The sequence below is a fragment of the Arachis ipaensis genome, chromosome B5, assembly GCF_059453495.1.
Source record: "Arachis ipaensis isolate K30076 ecotype BB chromosome B5, ASM5945349v1, whole genome shotgun sequence".
NCBI classification, from domain to species: Eukaryota; Viridiplantae; Streptophyta; class Magnoliopsida; order Fabales; family Fabaceae; genus Arachis; species Arachis ipaensis.
Window position 1 is genome coordinate 33,392,610 of NC_142440.1, and position 16,514 is coordinate 33,409,123.

At 37.1% G+C, this 16,514-nt stretch overlaps 1 protein-coding gene across 1 annotated transcript; it reads left to right on the forward strand.

Moving 5' to 3' along the window:
* Nucleotides 1-15,124: 15,124 nt before the first annotated feature.
* LOC148563792 (uncharacterized) lies at nucleotides 15,125-15,912 on the forward strand. The gene is made up of 4 exons (XM_088487544.1): nucleotides 15,125-15,259; nucleotides 15,344-15,430; nucleotides 15,639-15,769; nucleotides 15,858-15,912. The coding sequence occupies exons 1-4, from the start codon at nucleotides 15,125-15,127 to the stop codon at nucleotides 15,910-15,912; spliced, it is 408 nt and encodes a 135-aa protein (XP_088343670.1).
* The last annotated feature ends 602 nt before the right edge of the window (nucleotides 15,913-16,514 follow it).

The window sequence follows — 16,514 nt, forward strand, 5'->3', positions numbered from 1 at the left end:
TGGCGACAGAGGCCACATCTCTTTGGCCGGTTCGGATCTGCCTCGTCCATATTGGTCCGTATCCTAGTGGACCTCGGACGACCCTCCCTCGCACGCCTCTTGTCAGGGTCCGGGATCACAGTGGGCCCGTCATATGGTGGCCAGAAACCCTCCGGAATTGGAGGTGTGAATCCCATCCGATACACACTGAATACCGAACTAAGACGATACACCCTGTGAACATAAGCGGTCCAGGTAACCCGTGAGTAGGCACAACATGCAAGTGCGTGCGCACACGGGAAATGAAGTGCCTGGAAGTACCCGCAGTCACATGTCTGAGAGGCAAGTGATACTCTGTAGCTACCCAATGAGAAAGAACCAGTCGGAGTGGTCTCTAATACGGTGAACTCGGAGTTATCCCTGTCGCACAAAGTCACCGTGAAGCACCTCACCGTCTTCAAGTTGGCCTCAATACACTTCACCAAGTGCTGACTGAATTCTTGTCTGGTTCCCAGCTGGGCCTGAGCCTCTCTCCCCTTGCGAACAAAGAGTTCCACATGCCTTCCATATGTTGCCTTCACCAGCGAGCATACAGGTAGGTTTCTGACACCCTTGAGGATTGAGTTCACACACTCGGAGATATTCATCGTCATGTGACCGAATCTCCGCCCCTCATCACGATGCTGAGTCCACAAGGAATACTCAATCCGGTTCGCCCACTCACACATCGCCGGGTCTTCAGACCGCAGAATATCAAACTAGTAATCAAACTCAACCTCGGTCTTGGCAGACGCTGCATTGACAAGAAGCCTCCGTGCGTCTTTGCCCTTGAAGGTAAGGGCAAAATTAGCCGCTACGTGTCAAATGCAGAATGCACGGTATGCAGATGGAGGTAACTAACCTCCGTCGGGAGCCTCAAGCACGGCCTTGATGCCGTTATGCCTGTCCGATATAACCAACAGACCCGACTGTGGTGTCACGTGCTGACAAAGGTGGGAGAGAAAGAATGTCCAAGACTCTGCATTCTCACCCTCAACTAGTGCGAATGCAACAGGTAGTATGTTGGAGTTCCTGTCCTGTGCAATCGCGATGAGCAACGTTCCCCCATACTTGCCATACAGATGGGTGCCGTCGATACTAACCAGCGGCTTGCAATGACGGAATGCCTCGATGCACGGTGGAAACGTCCAGAACAGTCTGTGAAAATAAGCTTGAGACTTGTCTAGTTGTTCACCAACTCGAACAGGGCTCGTCCTTAGGACTGCAACAGTAGCAAGCATCGTCAACTGGACTCCCAACACCCACCTGGGGAGCTCGTTGTACGACTCATCCCAGTTACCATAGATGAGGGCAATAGCCTTCTGCTTCGCCAACCAGACCCTCCTGTACGTTGGCCTAAACTCAAAGTGTGCGGCCGTGGCATTTAGGAGCACCTTGATGTTGACGGATGCATCAGCCCTAACCATTAGCATAATGAACGCCGATATCACATGATGATCCAAACTCCTGTGGTCACTCGAGATGGAGGTGGCAAGACAAGTATGAGGTCCATTGTACTGTTTGACCTCCCAAATGCGCTTGCACTGCCGGGGACTCAGTCAAATCAACCATGTGCACCCATTCCCGAACTCAGAACACTTGCCCACATACCGGCGATAGTCAGACTCCACTACCTTGTACTGTACCCCCTCGCCGGATGCTGTAAGTCTTCACACTTAACAGGGCCTCATCTTTATCCTGAAATTGCTGACCAACCTGGAACTCTGTCAGACCAGCAGTCCCTTCCGCATCTCTAGCTCTAAATCCAACAGGCTGCCCAAAAACCCCCTCCTGCCTCATGGCATCCAAGTCCAAAAAGAAAAAATATGGTGGATACTGCTGTGTGCCAGAGCTAGAACCAGCTCCTGCCCCTGCAGGCTCACTCGCTCCAATATCATCGCCGCTATCATCATCAATCATATCCGGCTCGACGTCATCGTCCTCTGCGTCACCCAACTATCCGTCTCCAACCCCAAGCGGTGCAGCGCACTGTAAAGAGGTCGGCAGAAATTCCCCTATTCCGACCTCGTCGCCTACGCTGCCATTGAGATCAACAGCAAAAGAAGGGGATGCGACAGGTTGGACCGGTGGCTCGTACACAGGGACGGACGAAGAAGCAACGGCAGGTCTGGAATTGGAATCGGCTGCCGTGGCTAAAGTGGTGGTATTCCGGTTCGAACCCCCTGAGCTGGATACCATATCAACCAACTTTGCCAACAATTCTGGTGTCCTCACCTCCGGAAACTGCCGGCAACAATGAAACATGACTTGCAAGTCCTCATCACTCCCGATCGTGAAACAATCATACTTCACGATTTCCTGGAGCACCGTGACTGGAATGAGATAGAAAAACTTCTTAACCCGCTTCGCACCTTCCAGACCAAATTTTATCAGTACAGACCTAACAAGGTCATCATAGCTCGTCGTAGGCCTCACGATAATACAGAGAGGATCCTTATCGGTGAACTTCACACCGGAACGAGTTTTCCTCTTAATGGATCCTCTGGGGTGAACCAAAACTACAAAACTCTCGTCATTAGCCATCTTACACCCTCTAATGAGAGCAACTCACGTTTACAACCATATATATACAGGTCTGTTTCTCACTAATTCGAACCAACCTGGTTCGAAATATGGTTTGTATAATTCGAACCAATCTGGTTCGAATTACTTTAGGCAGCTTCTCTTTGTATAATTCGAACTAATATTGTTCGAATTATGTGTGTTACTAGTTCGAACCACCTTGGTTCGAATTAGAGTGAATTTTTCGTCAATAATTCGAACTGAATTGGTTCGATTTATGTGTAAGAGTAGTTCGAATCAGGCTGGTTCGAATTATATATAAATATGCTTTGGCTCATTAGTGAAACGATTTTCATTTTGGCTGAATTACTTTAAATCTCTCCTGCCTTGGCTTATTGTGGTATTTTGCCCGGAATAATAACAATAAGAAGAAGGGTCGGGTAACACCTTCTTGTTCCTTTGATCATGAGAGATAGAACAAAGAATCAGAAACTGAATATAGTAAAGCGTGGAGAAGAGTGGCACCATGAAGATACTGTGACCTTCAACTACACATCTTTCATATTATTTTTAATTTTGTCCTTCTTAATTTAAATTATATATCATATACAATCTTTGGCTTCATACACTGAATCGATATGTACTTTTCTGTTGAGGAGTGTATGCCAACGCGGTACAAAATATTTTTCATGGTAATCACATTGGTTGTGAGTTGTGACCTTATTTGTTTACAATAAAGATGCTAATCCTTAAAGTAAATGTCTTTGAAGTGAGAAATAAACTAGATGGTACTCAATCAGATTATTTTAGACAAACTAACTGATTAACGATTGAACAGATGCATAAAACTTGAGATTCATATTTTAGGACTTATGTGATAGATATATTCTTTAGCAGGCCCGGGTATTCTATAAAGTTGAACTTGATTTAGCTACCATAGTTTTCATAGAATCTAAACATAATATTATAGGTTCTCGAATGATATAATTACAAAGGAAAGCATAAAATTCAATTTTCGTATAGAGCAATAACTGTACAACAGTAAATAATGGCTTGTATCCAAGCACCGATTTTAGATTATTCCTGTAATCTTTTTTTTTTCAAAGATAATAGGTTATATTTTATTAATTATTAAAAAATAAAATACAAAGATGTCCAAAAGCAGGACAGCATAATAAAAGGTGGGGATTTCCCAAAAACACTACACTGAAGGTATTCATCCGACGGTGCGTGGTCGAAAAACGAAGAAAAATCTTAAAGAAAAAAGAATGATAAATCCAATTGCATGCAACTAAGAGCTTGCCTCATGGAGATGACGACCTAAACTGGGAGTTCTTTGGATTTCACGGAGCAACTTGACAGAGCTTGCTAGAATGGCAGACGGCATAGAAGTAGAACCTTCAAAAATCAACTGGTTGCGAGCTTTCCAGTAATTCCAGAAAATGATGGCAAGCAATTGAGGATTCCGGTCAGCATTCTTCAACGGGTTAAGTATCTCTGTTGATGCAGTCCACCATGTCCAGAAGTTGTTAGAACTCTGAGGAGGAAGACAGTCACGAAGATAACTCTGAGACCATACGTCTTTAATTCTAGAGCAATCGATTAAACAATGAGTGACTGTTTTCGTTGCTTCATGACAGCAGGGGCATATTGGTGATATAGATGGGATGCGATGATGAATCTGAGCAAGCACCGAAAGTCGGCCATGGAGAGCTTTCCAGATAAATAACTCAATTTTGTGAGGCAAGTTTAACTTCCATAGATCAATCCACGGCTTTTTCTGCTGCATATAATTAGGGCAAAGCTCCAGAGGCGGATGGTAAAATAAATAGCCAATTCTGTAACCTGAAGCTGTATCATATTGCTTGGATTTGTTCAAATCCCATTGCAATTTGTCCCTACCCTGCTGAATTTTAACTGACAAAATCCTGTTTGCAACGTCTTGGGGAAATAATTCTTGAATGAGATTCTGATTTCAATTCCTATCTTCAGTAATTAGATCTTTAACTCTTGGAACCAACTCAGAAATAGCCTGTCTATTTGGCATGTCAGAAATTATTAAAGGATACGGAGGAGGCAGCCAAGGATCCTCAAAGGTTCGGATATTCTCACCAGTACCCACAGCCCAATTAAGGCCTTTTTCAACAATCTTTCGGCCTTCCAGTATGCTCCTCCATCCCCAAGAAAGTAAGACTCCAATTTCTGCCGTTATAGCATTACCATTGCTAAAGTATTTACCTCTTAGTATTTTGGATAATAAGGAAGTAGGCTGTGTTACAAGTCGCCAAAATTGTTTGCCTAAAAGCGCCAGATTTTGGATTCTGAGATCTTTAAATCCAAGGCCTCCTTCTTTTCGTGGGCGAGTCATAGTGTCCCAGCTAATCCAAGCCATCCGCCTTTCAGAACCTTTTTGTCCCCACCAGAACTAAGAAAGTAGAGAGTGAATTTCCGAAATTAAACCATCAGGCAACTTGAAGCAAGACAATGTATAAATAGGAATAGCTTCTCCCACTGCCTTAAGCAATATGTGTCTACCACCTGACGAAAGAAGATTGCGCTTCCACCCTTGGATTCTTTTCCGAATCTTTTCTTTGATCATACTAAAAGAAGCCTTTTTCGATTTAGAGACTGTAGAAGGCAAACCAAGGTATTTATCCTGAGCCCCAATATGATTAATATTCATAGAGTTAGCCAGTAGTGTACGAGTAGTGGAGGGAGTGTTGTGACTAAAGAATGCAGCAGATTTATTAAGATTTACCCTCTGGCCACTGATGCTTTCATAATAATTCAATAAATGCAGGATATTTGAACATGCTTCATGATTAGCCTTACAGAATAAGATGGAATCATTAGTAAATAGGAGGTGGTTGACCTTGGGACATCGCCTATGTATCTGAAGACCCTGAATTAGTCTGTTTTGTTCTGCCTTGTGTAGCAAGAAGGAGAGACCTTCTGCACAGAAAAGAAAAAGATAGGGGGATAGAGGATCTCCTTGTCGAATACCTCTATTTGGTTTGAAGAAACCATAAGGTTGTCCTTCCACAATAACAGAATAAGAAACAGTTGTCACTAATTCTCGAATCCACATGATCCACCGGGAGTCAAAACCAAACTTCTCTAATATAAACCAAAGAAAGTGCCATTCTACCCTATCATATGCCTTACTCATATCTAATTTTAGCGCCATTTCATTTTTGAGACCCATTTTTTTGTTCTTCAAGTAATGCATACACTCGTGAGCAATTAGGATATTATCAGAGATTAATCTGCCTTTAATAAAAGCACTCTGCGTAGGGCTAATTAGTCTATTCATCATACCCTGAAGCCTATGTACAAATACTTTGGAGATAATCTTGTAAAAGACTGAAGATAGGCTTATTGGTCTTACCTGAGTCATATCTTTAGCATCAGAAATCTTGGGAATAAGACAGATCTGAGTGTGGTTAAAACCCTTCAAGATTCTGCCCCCAGAAAAGAAGCTCTTAACTGCTCGAAACACATCACCACTAAGTATGTTCCAGAAGCTTTGAAAAAATTTTGCTGTCATACCATCATCTCCTAGAGCACTTTGAGGATGAATGCTAAATGTTGCGCGTTTCACTTCCTCCATAGTCACTGGTCTTTGAAGCCTACGGTTCATGTGAGCTGTAACCTTAGGTTCAAAATCAGTAAACAGAGGTTCAGGGTTTTCATGACAAGTGGAGGAAAAGATGTCCTTGAAATAAGATTCAGCCACAGAAGCAATACTAGCATTTGAAGTAGCCACTTCACCATCATTGCCAGTTAGTTGCCAAATTCTATTCCTTCGGGTTCGATTTCTAAATTTCTGATGGAAGAAAGCTGTATTCTGATCACCAGATTTGAGCCATTTGACTCTAGACTTATCTTTCCAATAAGATTCCTCATTTTGCAATGCTTTTTCAAGTTTGTCCTCTATTTTTGAAATGATGTCGCCTCCATAAATTCCTGCTAAACGAAGTTCCTCTAATTCCGACTGTAGTAAATCAATCTCCACCTTCGAATTAGATCTGTGTTCTTGCTGCCATCTGACAATCTTATGCCGACAACGCTTTATTTTTTGAGCTAGGATATACATGGCTGAACCATCAATCTGTTCATGCCAAACCTCTCTAACAATCTGTCTTATTTCATCATTGGAACACCATCTTTCTTGGAATTTAAATCGGCGTTTAGATATCTCAGTTCTCGGATTAGAGTCTAAGAGAAGAGGGGCGTGATCCGAGCCTGATTCTGACAGTATAAGAACCGTTGCATTGGGATAGAGTTGCTGCCAATCAACTCCTACCAGGAATCGGTCCAGTCTTTCCTGTATCAACTCATCACCCCTCCATCTATTTGACCAAGTGAATGGTCTTCCGACCATACCAATATCAATCAGGGAATTATCATCAATAAAACTATTAAAGGTTTCAATAGAAGAAGGAGATTTAGCACCCCCACCTTCTTTCTCCAATTGATTAGAAATGGCATTAAAATCCCCCATTAACACAACCTTACCATCGAACTGTTGGGTGACTGAAGTTAATTCAGCAAATTGAGCCATTCTATGTTGATCATTTGAACTGAGATAAACACCTAGAACACCATAGGGATCATTAGAACCAGCTGTCAGAACTGATGCCGCAATGAAAAATCTACCATGCTGTAAAATCTGAACAGTGCAACCATCCCTCCATGCCATTGCCAAACCCCCTGATAATCCATCCGGATCCACAATAAACCATTCCTTGAAACCACAAGATCTTAGTTTTTCTTCAACTTGTCGAGATTGATTTTTTGTTTCACAGATAAAACCAACCTCGGGGGAGTAGGATTTGCAAATCCCTTTAAGATTGTGGATTGTCAGGGGTCTCCCCAAACCCCGACAATTCCACGAGAGCAGTTTCATATTTCTCTGGGTGCCACTTGAAGGCTGGCACTCTCCACCGTCATAGCAATTATATGAGGGTTCTGAGTCTCTGATTTGTTGCCCATGGTGTAGAGAAAATCAGAATTGGTATTCAATGATTCCAAAGAGAAATAAGATATATGGAATGAGTGAATAAGAAAACGGAATGAATTAAAAGAGGAATGAATTTGGAGAGAAAACGAAAATTAGGGAGCTAAGTGGAAAGGAAATTAAGAAAAGAAAGTAGAAGAAGATGGAAAAGGGTTTGACGAAGAAAAGATAAAGAAATGTGTAACCATGGAAGCGGCACAGTGAAACCCTAGCAGAGCGTCGGGCGCTAGATGAGGAGTACGTACTCCCACTAATTATGATTATTCCTGTAATCTCAGTCTTATGGAATCTTAATTGCAATATAAGCTAAGGCAGGAGCGAGATCATCCTCCTGTCCTTTCAGTTCCATAAATGGCATGCTCGTCTATGAATATACAACATGTTGAACTAGATAAAAAGAAATTGTGTAGAATTTCGTTTGGATTGGGCCAAGATTTGCTCATTTTTTCCAGCTTGGATTCCTTGAGGCCGGTAGCTAGTAAGGTGTCAGTGTTGTTTGATTTGTTCTCGGCTGCCATAGGTCTCATCCAGATTTTTATGTGAATATCAAAGCTGAGAGCGGTTCAGTATAGACAACATGCGCAACCAAAGGAGGAAGTTTGGGAACATCTTCAATACTAGGTGAGACTGACTTTCAATCATCCATTTCGAGTTTCGAAAAAAGCAACAGTGCATCCTAAGCACCAAAACAACCTCCATGTCTCTTGCTACTACTGTTGACTATTCCCCCAACAATCTTTGTTCTCTTTGAGATGTGCTAGAGTTACCTAATGAGTATGAAAAGCATGATAATATGAATGGAAAGGTGAGTTTGGAGACCTGAGAAAAGCTTTTATTGGGAACAAGAGAATAAATAGGAGACTTTTGGAGGTGAAGGTTGTAACGGCCTTTGTGGATTTTGAAATATTTTAAAGTGGGACTTGATTGTTGCTGTGAGCTGCTCTGACCCAACGATGATGAAGAAGACGCAGATACGATGTCGTTGTTCTTGTTCATGTTGCCGGCGACATGTCATCAGTGTTTCCGTTTACTTAGTCAACAAAAGTGCCGTCACTTGATCTAAATGAAATATTACCAATTTCATTAATTAGGAATTGAAATCCCAATGTTCCCTCCACCAAAAACTAATACTATAATTTTTTATAAATCTTTTAGATAACCACAATAACAATAAAAAAATTGAATTTTATAATTAGTTATAAAACAATTTATATAGCTGTTAAAATAAATATAATAAATTTTATAGTAAATTATACTGATAATAATATAACGAAAAATAAACTAATTCGATCAATCAATACTTTATATATATTGAAGTATTTGCTTAAGTAGCATTTTTAATTCTTAAAAAAAATTATATCATAATAAATTTTGTAGTATAATTAAATCTAGCTCCGTCAATCTAGTATATATATATAAGTATTTGTTTAAGTAGAATTTTTGATAAAGTATAAGAAAAAAGAGTAGATCTTTTTGTATTTGGTTTTGATAAATTCAAATATTTTTGTAACAATTTTTTTTAATATTATTGTATATCAATTAACTTCACAATTTATAATTTCATCTTAAAAATTTAAAATTTATAAAAAATATAATACATAGATTATTTGATCTATAATATAAAATATATAAGAATAGAGTAATGTTTTATTAAATAGAATTAGTTAAAAATAAATAATATGACCGTTTTTTTCTTAGAAAATAAATTAATAATAGTATTAAACTTATTGTTAATTAGGAGATACGCTGGTTAATGTCATTAGATGAAGAAGAATAATAAAAAAAATAAATTTAAAATTCTATAAAAACTACAACTTGACAACATAAATTATGTGACAATAAAATAAGTAGAAGAGATATCATTTTTTACTTACAAAACAAATATGAGTATTAATTTTTCAGGGCTGTTATACATCTATATAACTATATAACCAAGTTGGCCCAAGTTTAAATAAAATCAGGCGTATTAAATGGAGAGTGAAAAACACGTGCCAGACACAAAAGAAACCCCTCATTTTTCATTCGCGCTTCATTATGAAAAAACGTTACATCTTCAACACGAAACCAATACACCAAAACACTCATTCGCTTCGAATCTCTCTGAACATCACTCAAACTTCAATCACATTCTCTGCGGAAATCACTACTGCAAAGGAATCAGAAGAAGATTTCGCAAATAACAACCAGAAACAAACGAAAACAGCAACAAAGACTACCAAAGGTATGAGAAAACTACTGTTCATTTAAAATCTTGCAATGTCGCGTTTCGCCTACTTGCATTTTAGTTTTACTGGTTTGATTTGCTTCGTTTAGTAGATTGAACTATTTTTACAATATAACTAGGGCTTAGAATGAAATTTGTTGTTATTTTTGTTCAATTCAGTGGATAGTGTAATTAGGGCTTTAAGATATACGTGCTTGTTCTTATTGGTGTGAATAGTTTAACTAGAGCTTTGTTACTATCTTCAGTACTTCTTTTGCATCGAAGAATACTATTCTTGTTGATTGAAAGTTGATCATCATTTATTAACCACATGAACGTTTTTCGGTTCGGTGGCCTTTGTGATTTTGGTTCTGTGCATGAACGTTTTTCGGTTCGGTGGCCTCTGTTATTTTGGTTCTGTGCATGAACAATTTTTGGTTCGGTGGGTTGTAGCATTTTAATTAACTTGATTAAGATATACATGCTTGTGCTTGTTGATGTATTGAATGAGTTTTGTTTATGACAATTGACATTAGAGACAACTCTTTCACTTTGATAAGTCATACTACTGTAAAATTGTCTCATTATATTGGATAGATTTCAGCACAAATGGTGGTTGACTTTGATACTTAAAGAAAGATATCAAGTTTCAGTAAGAGTTTTTAAAGAAGGCAATTTGCAAATGTCATTTTGAAAGAACACCTAATTCATGAAATTTGAAAAACTTTTCTTTTGAAAGATGTTGATTTGATTAAGATATACGTGCTTGTTCTTATTTGTGTGGATAGTTTGACTAGAACTAAAAATGATTGTTACTATCTTCAGTACTTCTTTTGTATGGAGGAATAGTATTCTTGTTGATTGAAAGTTGATCATCATTTATTAACCACATGAACGTTTTTCGATTCGATGGCCTTTGTGATTTTGGTTTTGTGCATGCTTGAACGTTTTTCGATTCGGTACCTTTATGATTTTGGTTCTGTGCATGAACGATTTTCGGTTCGGTGGGCTGTTGCATTTTAATTGACTTGACTAAGATATACATGCTTGTGCTTGTTGATGTATTCAATGAAGTATTGACCAAAATTTTTTATTACAGCAAAACACAACAAGAAAATGACAATGAAAGAAAAGGCACATTATAACGTAAGCAGATTAAATATATTTATCCACTTTTATTCGAATAATATCTATTTTGTATTATAAATATATCCTCACATTCTGTTTCAAAACTTGCAGAAAACTCACTATTGCAGATGCCAAACAAAGGCAATAGCAACAGTGTACAGGGAAATGAGTCAAGAAAAGAAAGATATTGTGGAAGAAATGGGATTTGGTGCCCTGGAAAATGTCCCAAAAATGAATGTCTCTAATACACTGTTGAAAGAATTGCTTGATCGATTTGATGAAGAGAAAGGATGCCTGAAAACTGTCCAGGAAAAAATATACATAACTCCTCGGAAAGTAGCAGCTGCCCTCGGCATAACCAACGGAGGTAATACATTTTCCACTTACTGCTTATTTTCAATTAATTGGTGTCCAGAAAATTAAACTGACCATTTTTTACTGATTTTTGCTATTAAAATATTGTAGGGAATCGTTTTCCTAAAAAGGTTGATTACAACAACCTGAATCCAGCAGATAAAGAAATATTTGATAGCGTCAAAAATATTTCCTTGGCGACTTTGATAAGGAATGTGCTGCACATGATTGTAGAAGGGGAAGAGAATCGGAAAAAATGCAAGAGAACTTTTGTTGTCTTCATACAAAAGTGCTTCTTGCTCCCCACAACAGTAAGTGTTGCCTCCCCAATCCATAGGCCACCAATCTTTCATGTGGACAACATTCGAGAATGGGATTAGATGAAGCATGTTCTTAACTTCTTGATGAAAGGAGTTGAAAACAAGAAAACGGGGAAGAAACAGTCTGTTGATGGCTGTGTTTTTGTATTAATGTTGATATACTTTCACGAAACCAAGTTCCCCTGCCCGTTTGCTCCTGATGCTCCCCCTGCACCATGGGTGGCCCATTGGACAAGGGAAATGATGATTGAACTGATTTCATCTGAAGCAACAGAATCATTGGTAAATACTCTACTATTTAAATAAACTTCTGTTTTAGGTTATAATTAATTTATTTGTCCTATTTGCAATTCTTAGTTTGTTGATTTGAATGTTTCTGCATTAAGAAATATTTTTCTTGATGATTAAATAGTTGTCATGTACTATTCACCAAATGAATATTTTTTGGTTCGGTGGGATTACTTCATTTGGTTCACCAGATTGTTAATGTATTTTTTTTATGATTAAATAATTGAGTCCTTATTTCTGTTGTAGGAACTTCTATACAGAAAGGAAAAAAAAGAAGTAACTTGGACAAAAAAGAAAAAGGAAAGAAAATAAAAACGAAAACTGTCGAGATGGATTCTTCTTCGGAAGAGGAAAGATTCTCTGAATCTGAATCCGAAAGCCGGTAAGTTTAATTTTGATATTGATTTCATTTAACTTGTATTTTCTTAAATTTGTTCTTATGCGCTTGTTCATATGTATTGTAGAGAAGAAGAAATAAAAAAACTGAAACAAAGAAAAGAAAACAACCACCGAATGTGGTTAAAAAACAAACCAAAAAAATAAAGCATGTGCCAATAGATTCAGAGAGCACAAGCGAATCTGAAAGCCAGTAAGTATTGCGTAATTTCTATGAGACGTTTTGTTGATTGCATATGTATCAATTTTTTTCAGCAAATGAATTAATTTCGGTTCATTGAGCTTCTAATTTTCGGTTTAGCGCTTTAATTTATTTCGGTTCGGTGGTGTCTGTCAATTTGGTTGACTTCATTGTTAGTGTCTTGTCCCCGGTATAAATTTGATGTGTTTGTTTGTATTCTAGAGAAAATAAAATCGAGAAAACACCCGTAATAAAAAGAAAATAATCACAAAGGGTGTCAAAAACACAAGCCCAATCTAAAAAGGAGTAAGTTTTTCGAATCATATTTTCTTTTATTGATACTTACATTTTAGGTTCCTTGATACTTATTTTATGAACTTTCAGAACTGAACAAGCAAAAGACAATGTTGCCGAAAAAAGAAAATGAGCATTGGAGATGATAAGGGAAAAAAGATCAAAGAAAAGAAATGATGGAGCTCAGTCAACAAACATTGCTTCGGATCACTTTGACTCAGTAGAGGCACAAAATGAATTCTCTCAGATGTAAGATTCAATTTATTATTCCCGAGTTCTTTTTCTTTCTTTGCTTATTTTTGTTACAACCTTTTCTAATTCCTCTAGATTGAATTACTAATATTTATTTATCTTGCTTAGAGTGCCGACTGTAAATCTACATAGCAAGCAATTGTTACAGACTTAGGGAAGCTCTACACCTTCTGTAAATGCCGCGAGCAATACCAGGTAAATTGGTTCACTGCATATTGTAATTTCGGTTCGGTGGTTGCCCAAAAATAAATTTAATGTGTTTCTAGACCTCTGCTTTGAATCTTGGTTTCTAATTTTAATTTGTTATCTTTTTTTTTTAGGAAAAATACCCCGGAAAGCACGGTAAAATATTTTAGAAAAAAGAAAATCTTCCCAAAAAAGACTCTTAAAACTCCACCAGTGTATGTTAAAAATATTTATCTTACTCTTTTAGATTTAGTTAATAATTTTTATTTAATTAATCACAAGAAAAATGTTTTTAAATGTCACTAGAGCTACACCTGATTCTGACCTACAAATCGTTGAGTTTCAACAACAAACTCGTTCTCAACTTTTGGAAGTGTGAGTTTTTCAATATGCAAATTCCTATTTTTCAAAACAAATTCTAATTATTCAACATTAACTTTATCCTTGTTTACATTCCTTAGACCTCCTCTTGCATTGTCTCTTCCAAGTTCACTTTAGGAAGAGTTGATCAAGGATGACTTCATCTATGTCCCTCCACAAAAGGAAACATAACAAACTTCTAATAATAAGTAAGTTAATAAATATTTATTCACCCCATGAATCTTGTTCAATGTTTACTACTTATACATGGTTTAATTATGGTTCAGTTAAAACCAGAAATGAATTCAATGTATTTTTGTCTTTGGACTCTCTTCTGTTTATTACAGCTACCCTCAAGAACTCGAAAAGCAGGGTGTTACAGTGTCTCTTACGAGTTCTGTAATTGAAGACTTATTCAAAGATGACTATGTGTATGAAGTTTCTAATGAAGAGTAAGTTTTACATAAAAATTCTTTTTATTAATTTTAATAGTTGTTATTGAATTGTTTTCTATTTAATGCAACAGCCCTACCAAAGAACAACAGCAACAAGCCCAAGAACCTCTGGTGCAACAGCAATCAGAACAAGAAGCACCTGTTAATGTATAAGCATAAAATTCTTTGATATCACTTTTCTTTAATATAATTTTGGTTCACTGTAAGTTTGGATTTTGGTTCACTATAAATTTGGATTTCGGTTCACTATAATGATTAATGTCATTTTTGTTAAATATCATTGTTAAATATGATAATAGTTTGGGATAATTATAGAAATATTTACTATTTAATGCAGCAGACCTCTGGAATAGCAACAATAGCCCTGCGAAGAACCAACAGCACAGCAATCTGAACAAGAAGCACCTGTTGATGTGTAAGTTTTACTGCTTATATAAATACCGATAATGTTTACTGCTTATACATGGTTTAATTATGGTTCAGTTAAAACCAAAAATGAATTCAATGTGTTCTTGTCTTTGGACTCTCTTCTGTTTCTTATAGCTGCCTTTCAGAACCCATAAAGCAGGGTGTTACAGGGTCTCTTACAAGTTCTGTTATTGAAGAGTTTTTCAAGGATGCTGATGTCTATGAAGTTTCTGATGAAGAAAAATCCCAAGAACCTCTGGTGGCATGGCAATCAAAAAAAGAAACTCTAATCTTGTCATCATTTGATAGGTATGTTACTTGCTTTTCTTTTATATCATTTTTGTTTAATATCATTTCAGTTCACTGTAAGTTTGGATTTAGGTTCACTATTTGTTTGGATTTCGGTTCACTATAATGATTAATATCATTTTTGTTTAATAACATTGTTAAATTTCTATCATCTTGCAGTGCTGCTCAACCTAGGCAAAGGGAAAATGAAAGGCCTTCCTTTAGCCTTGGGATAAGTCCACCAGCATCTCAACCAACTCAGCCCTCTCAAGAGAGAGTTTCACAGCTTGAAATCCTGGCAAAGGCGGTGGTAGATGCTGGAGTGGCGGCAGCATTAAAATTTGCTGAAGCAACATCTTCCAAGTCAAACTTACCAGCTGCTAAAGTTTTCAAAACTCCGGAAAAAAGATAAAAATATCGAAATAGTTGATCGAAAAGTGTTATCATTGGATGACACATGTGAAAAAGACAAAGGACAGTAGCAACGAATATGAACCAATATTTTTCTTGAAACATGAGGCACTTTATGAGGGGTTAAGAGAATATTTCATGTCTCTAATGCCCAAAGAACAACTGCATGCTTCCGTAAATTCTTTCCTAATTGCATTAACAATAATAATTTTTCTAAACATTCTTATACAGTATATCTTATAACTTTTCTTTGTGTAGGTTGTCAGTATACATAGCATGATTCTCAACCAAATCAAAGTTCAGCAGTATCAAGAACAAATATACATTGTGCCGCTGGATATTGTGGTAAGCTAAATTTCTTATTCACTGCTGATTCTTTTTCGGTTCGGTTAGAATGTTAATATTGGTTCATCTGATTCTTATGTGTTCTGTTGAGTTCTTTTGCATTAAGAAAACTTTTCTCTTGATGATTGAATGTTTTTCGTGTTTTATTCAGCATATGAATTGTGTTTGGTTCGGTAGAAATGTGATTTAATTGATGTTCATTTTGTAGATTTTATGTTGGAAACACATGGCGTGGAGTACATTGATAAGAGGACAAACAAGGCCTACAGGTTTGATATTGAGCAGTATGCCCACCACCGCCAGTTTCTTGACAAAAGGAAACTTGCATCGCATCCATTTGTAAGGTGTAATTTCTAAAAATTCTTTGATAATTCTCTTGTTTGCTATTGTTTCGACTGGAATATTCTATAATTTTCCGAAACTTCAGCTATTTGTCCCAATTTGTAATGGAGAGCATTGGTGGTTGTGGATTGCTGATGTAAACAAAAAGAAATTCTATGTCCTTGACCCTATCAATAAGCTGCCAGAAAATATACCTTATTCGAGAAAGCAATTGAACAAATTTATTGTAAGTTATTTTCTTGTAAATTATTCAAATTATTCTGTACATGAGAGGAGTTTGGTTCACTGTTGTTGGTTCTATTTATTTACTTTTTTTTGTCTCTTTTAGAATTTAATAATTTCCCAGATGAGGGTGTACGCTGGGGCGCAACCCTTAATAGAGGATGGACTGGGAGAGGAAGTAGAGTATATCCGATTGAATAGTCAACGTACAAAGTAAGAATCTTTCTCTTTTATAGTGCTATTTTTAATGTGTTTTATTTTGTATACTATTGATAGTATTATGCTCAATTCTTGCTTAGCTATGATTGTGGAATATATGTGATGAAATGGCTCGAAACAATAGATCCACAAAAAATCAAAAGCGGGAAGAGATATAAATATAAAGCTTGGACACAAGTAAGTACTTTCTAAATTAATAAACTTCTTTCTTTTCTTATTTCATTCAGTTAAGTTGATAGTGTAACTAGAGCTTTGAAGTTAGTTGTTACTCTGTTCAATAGTTCTTTTCCATACAAAAATA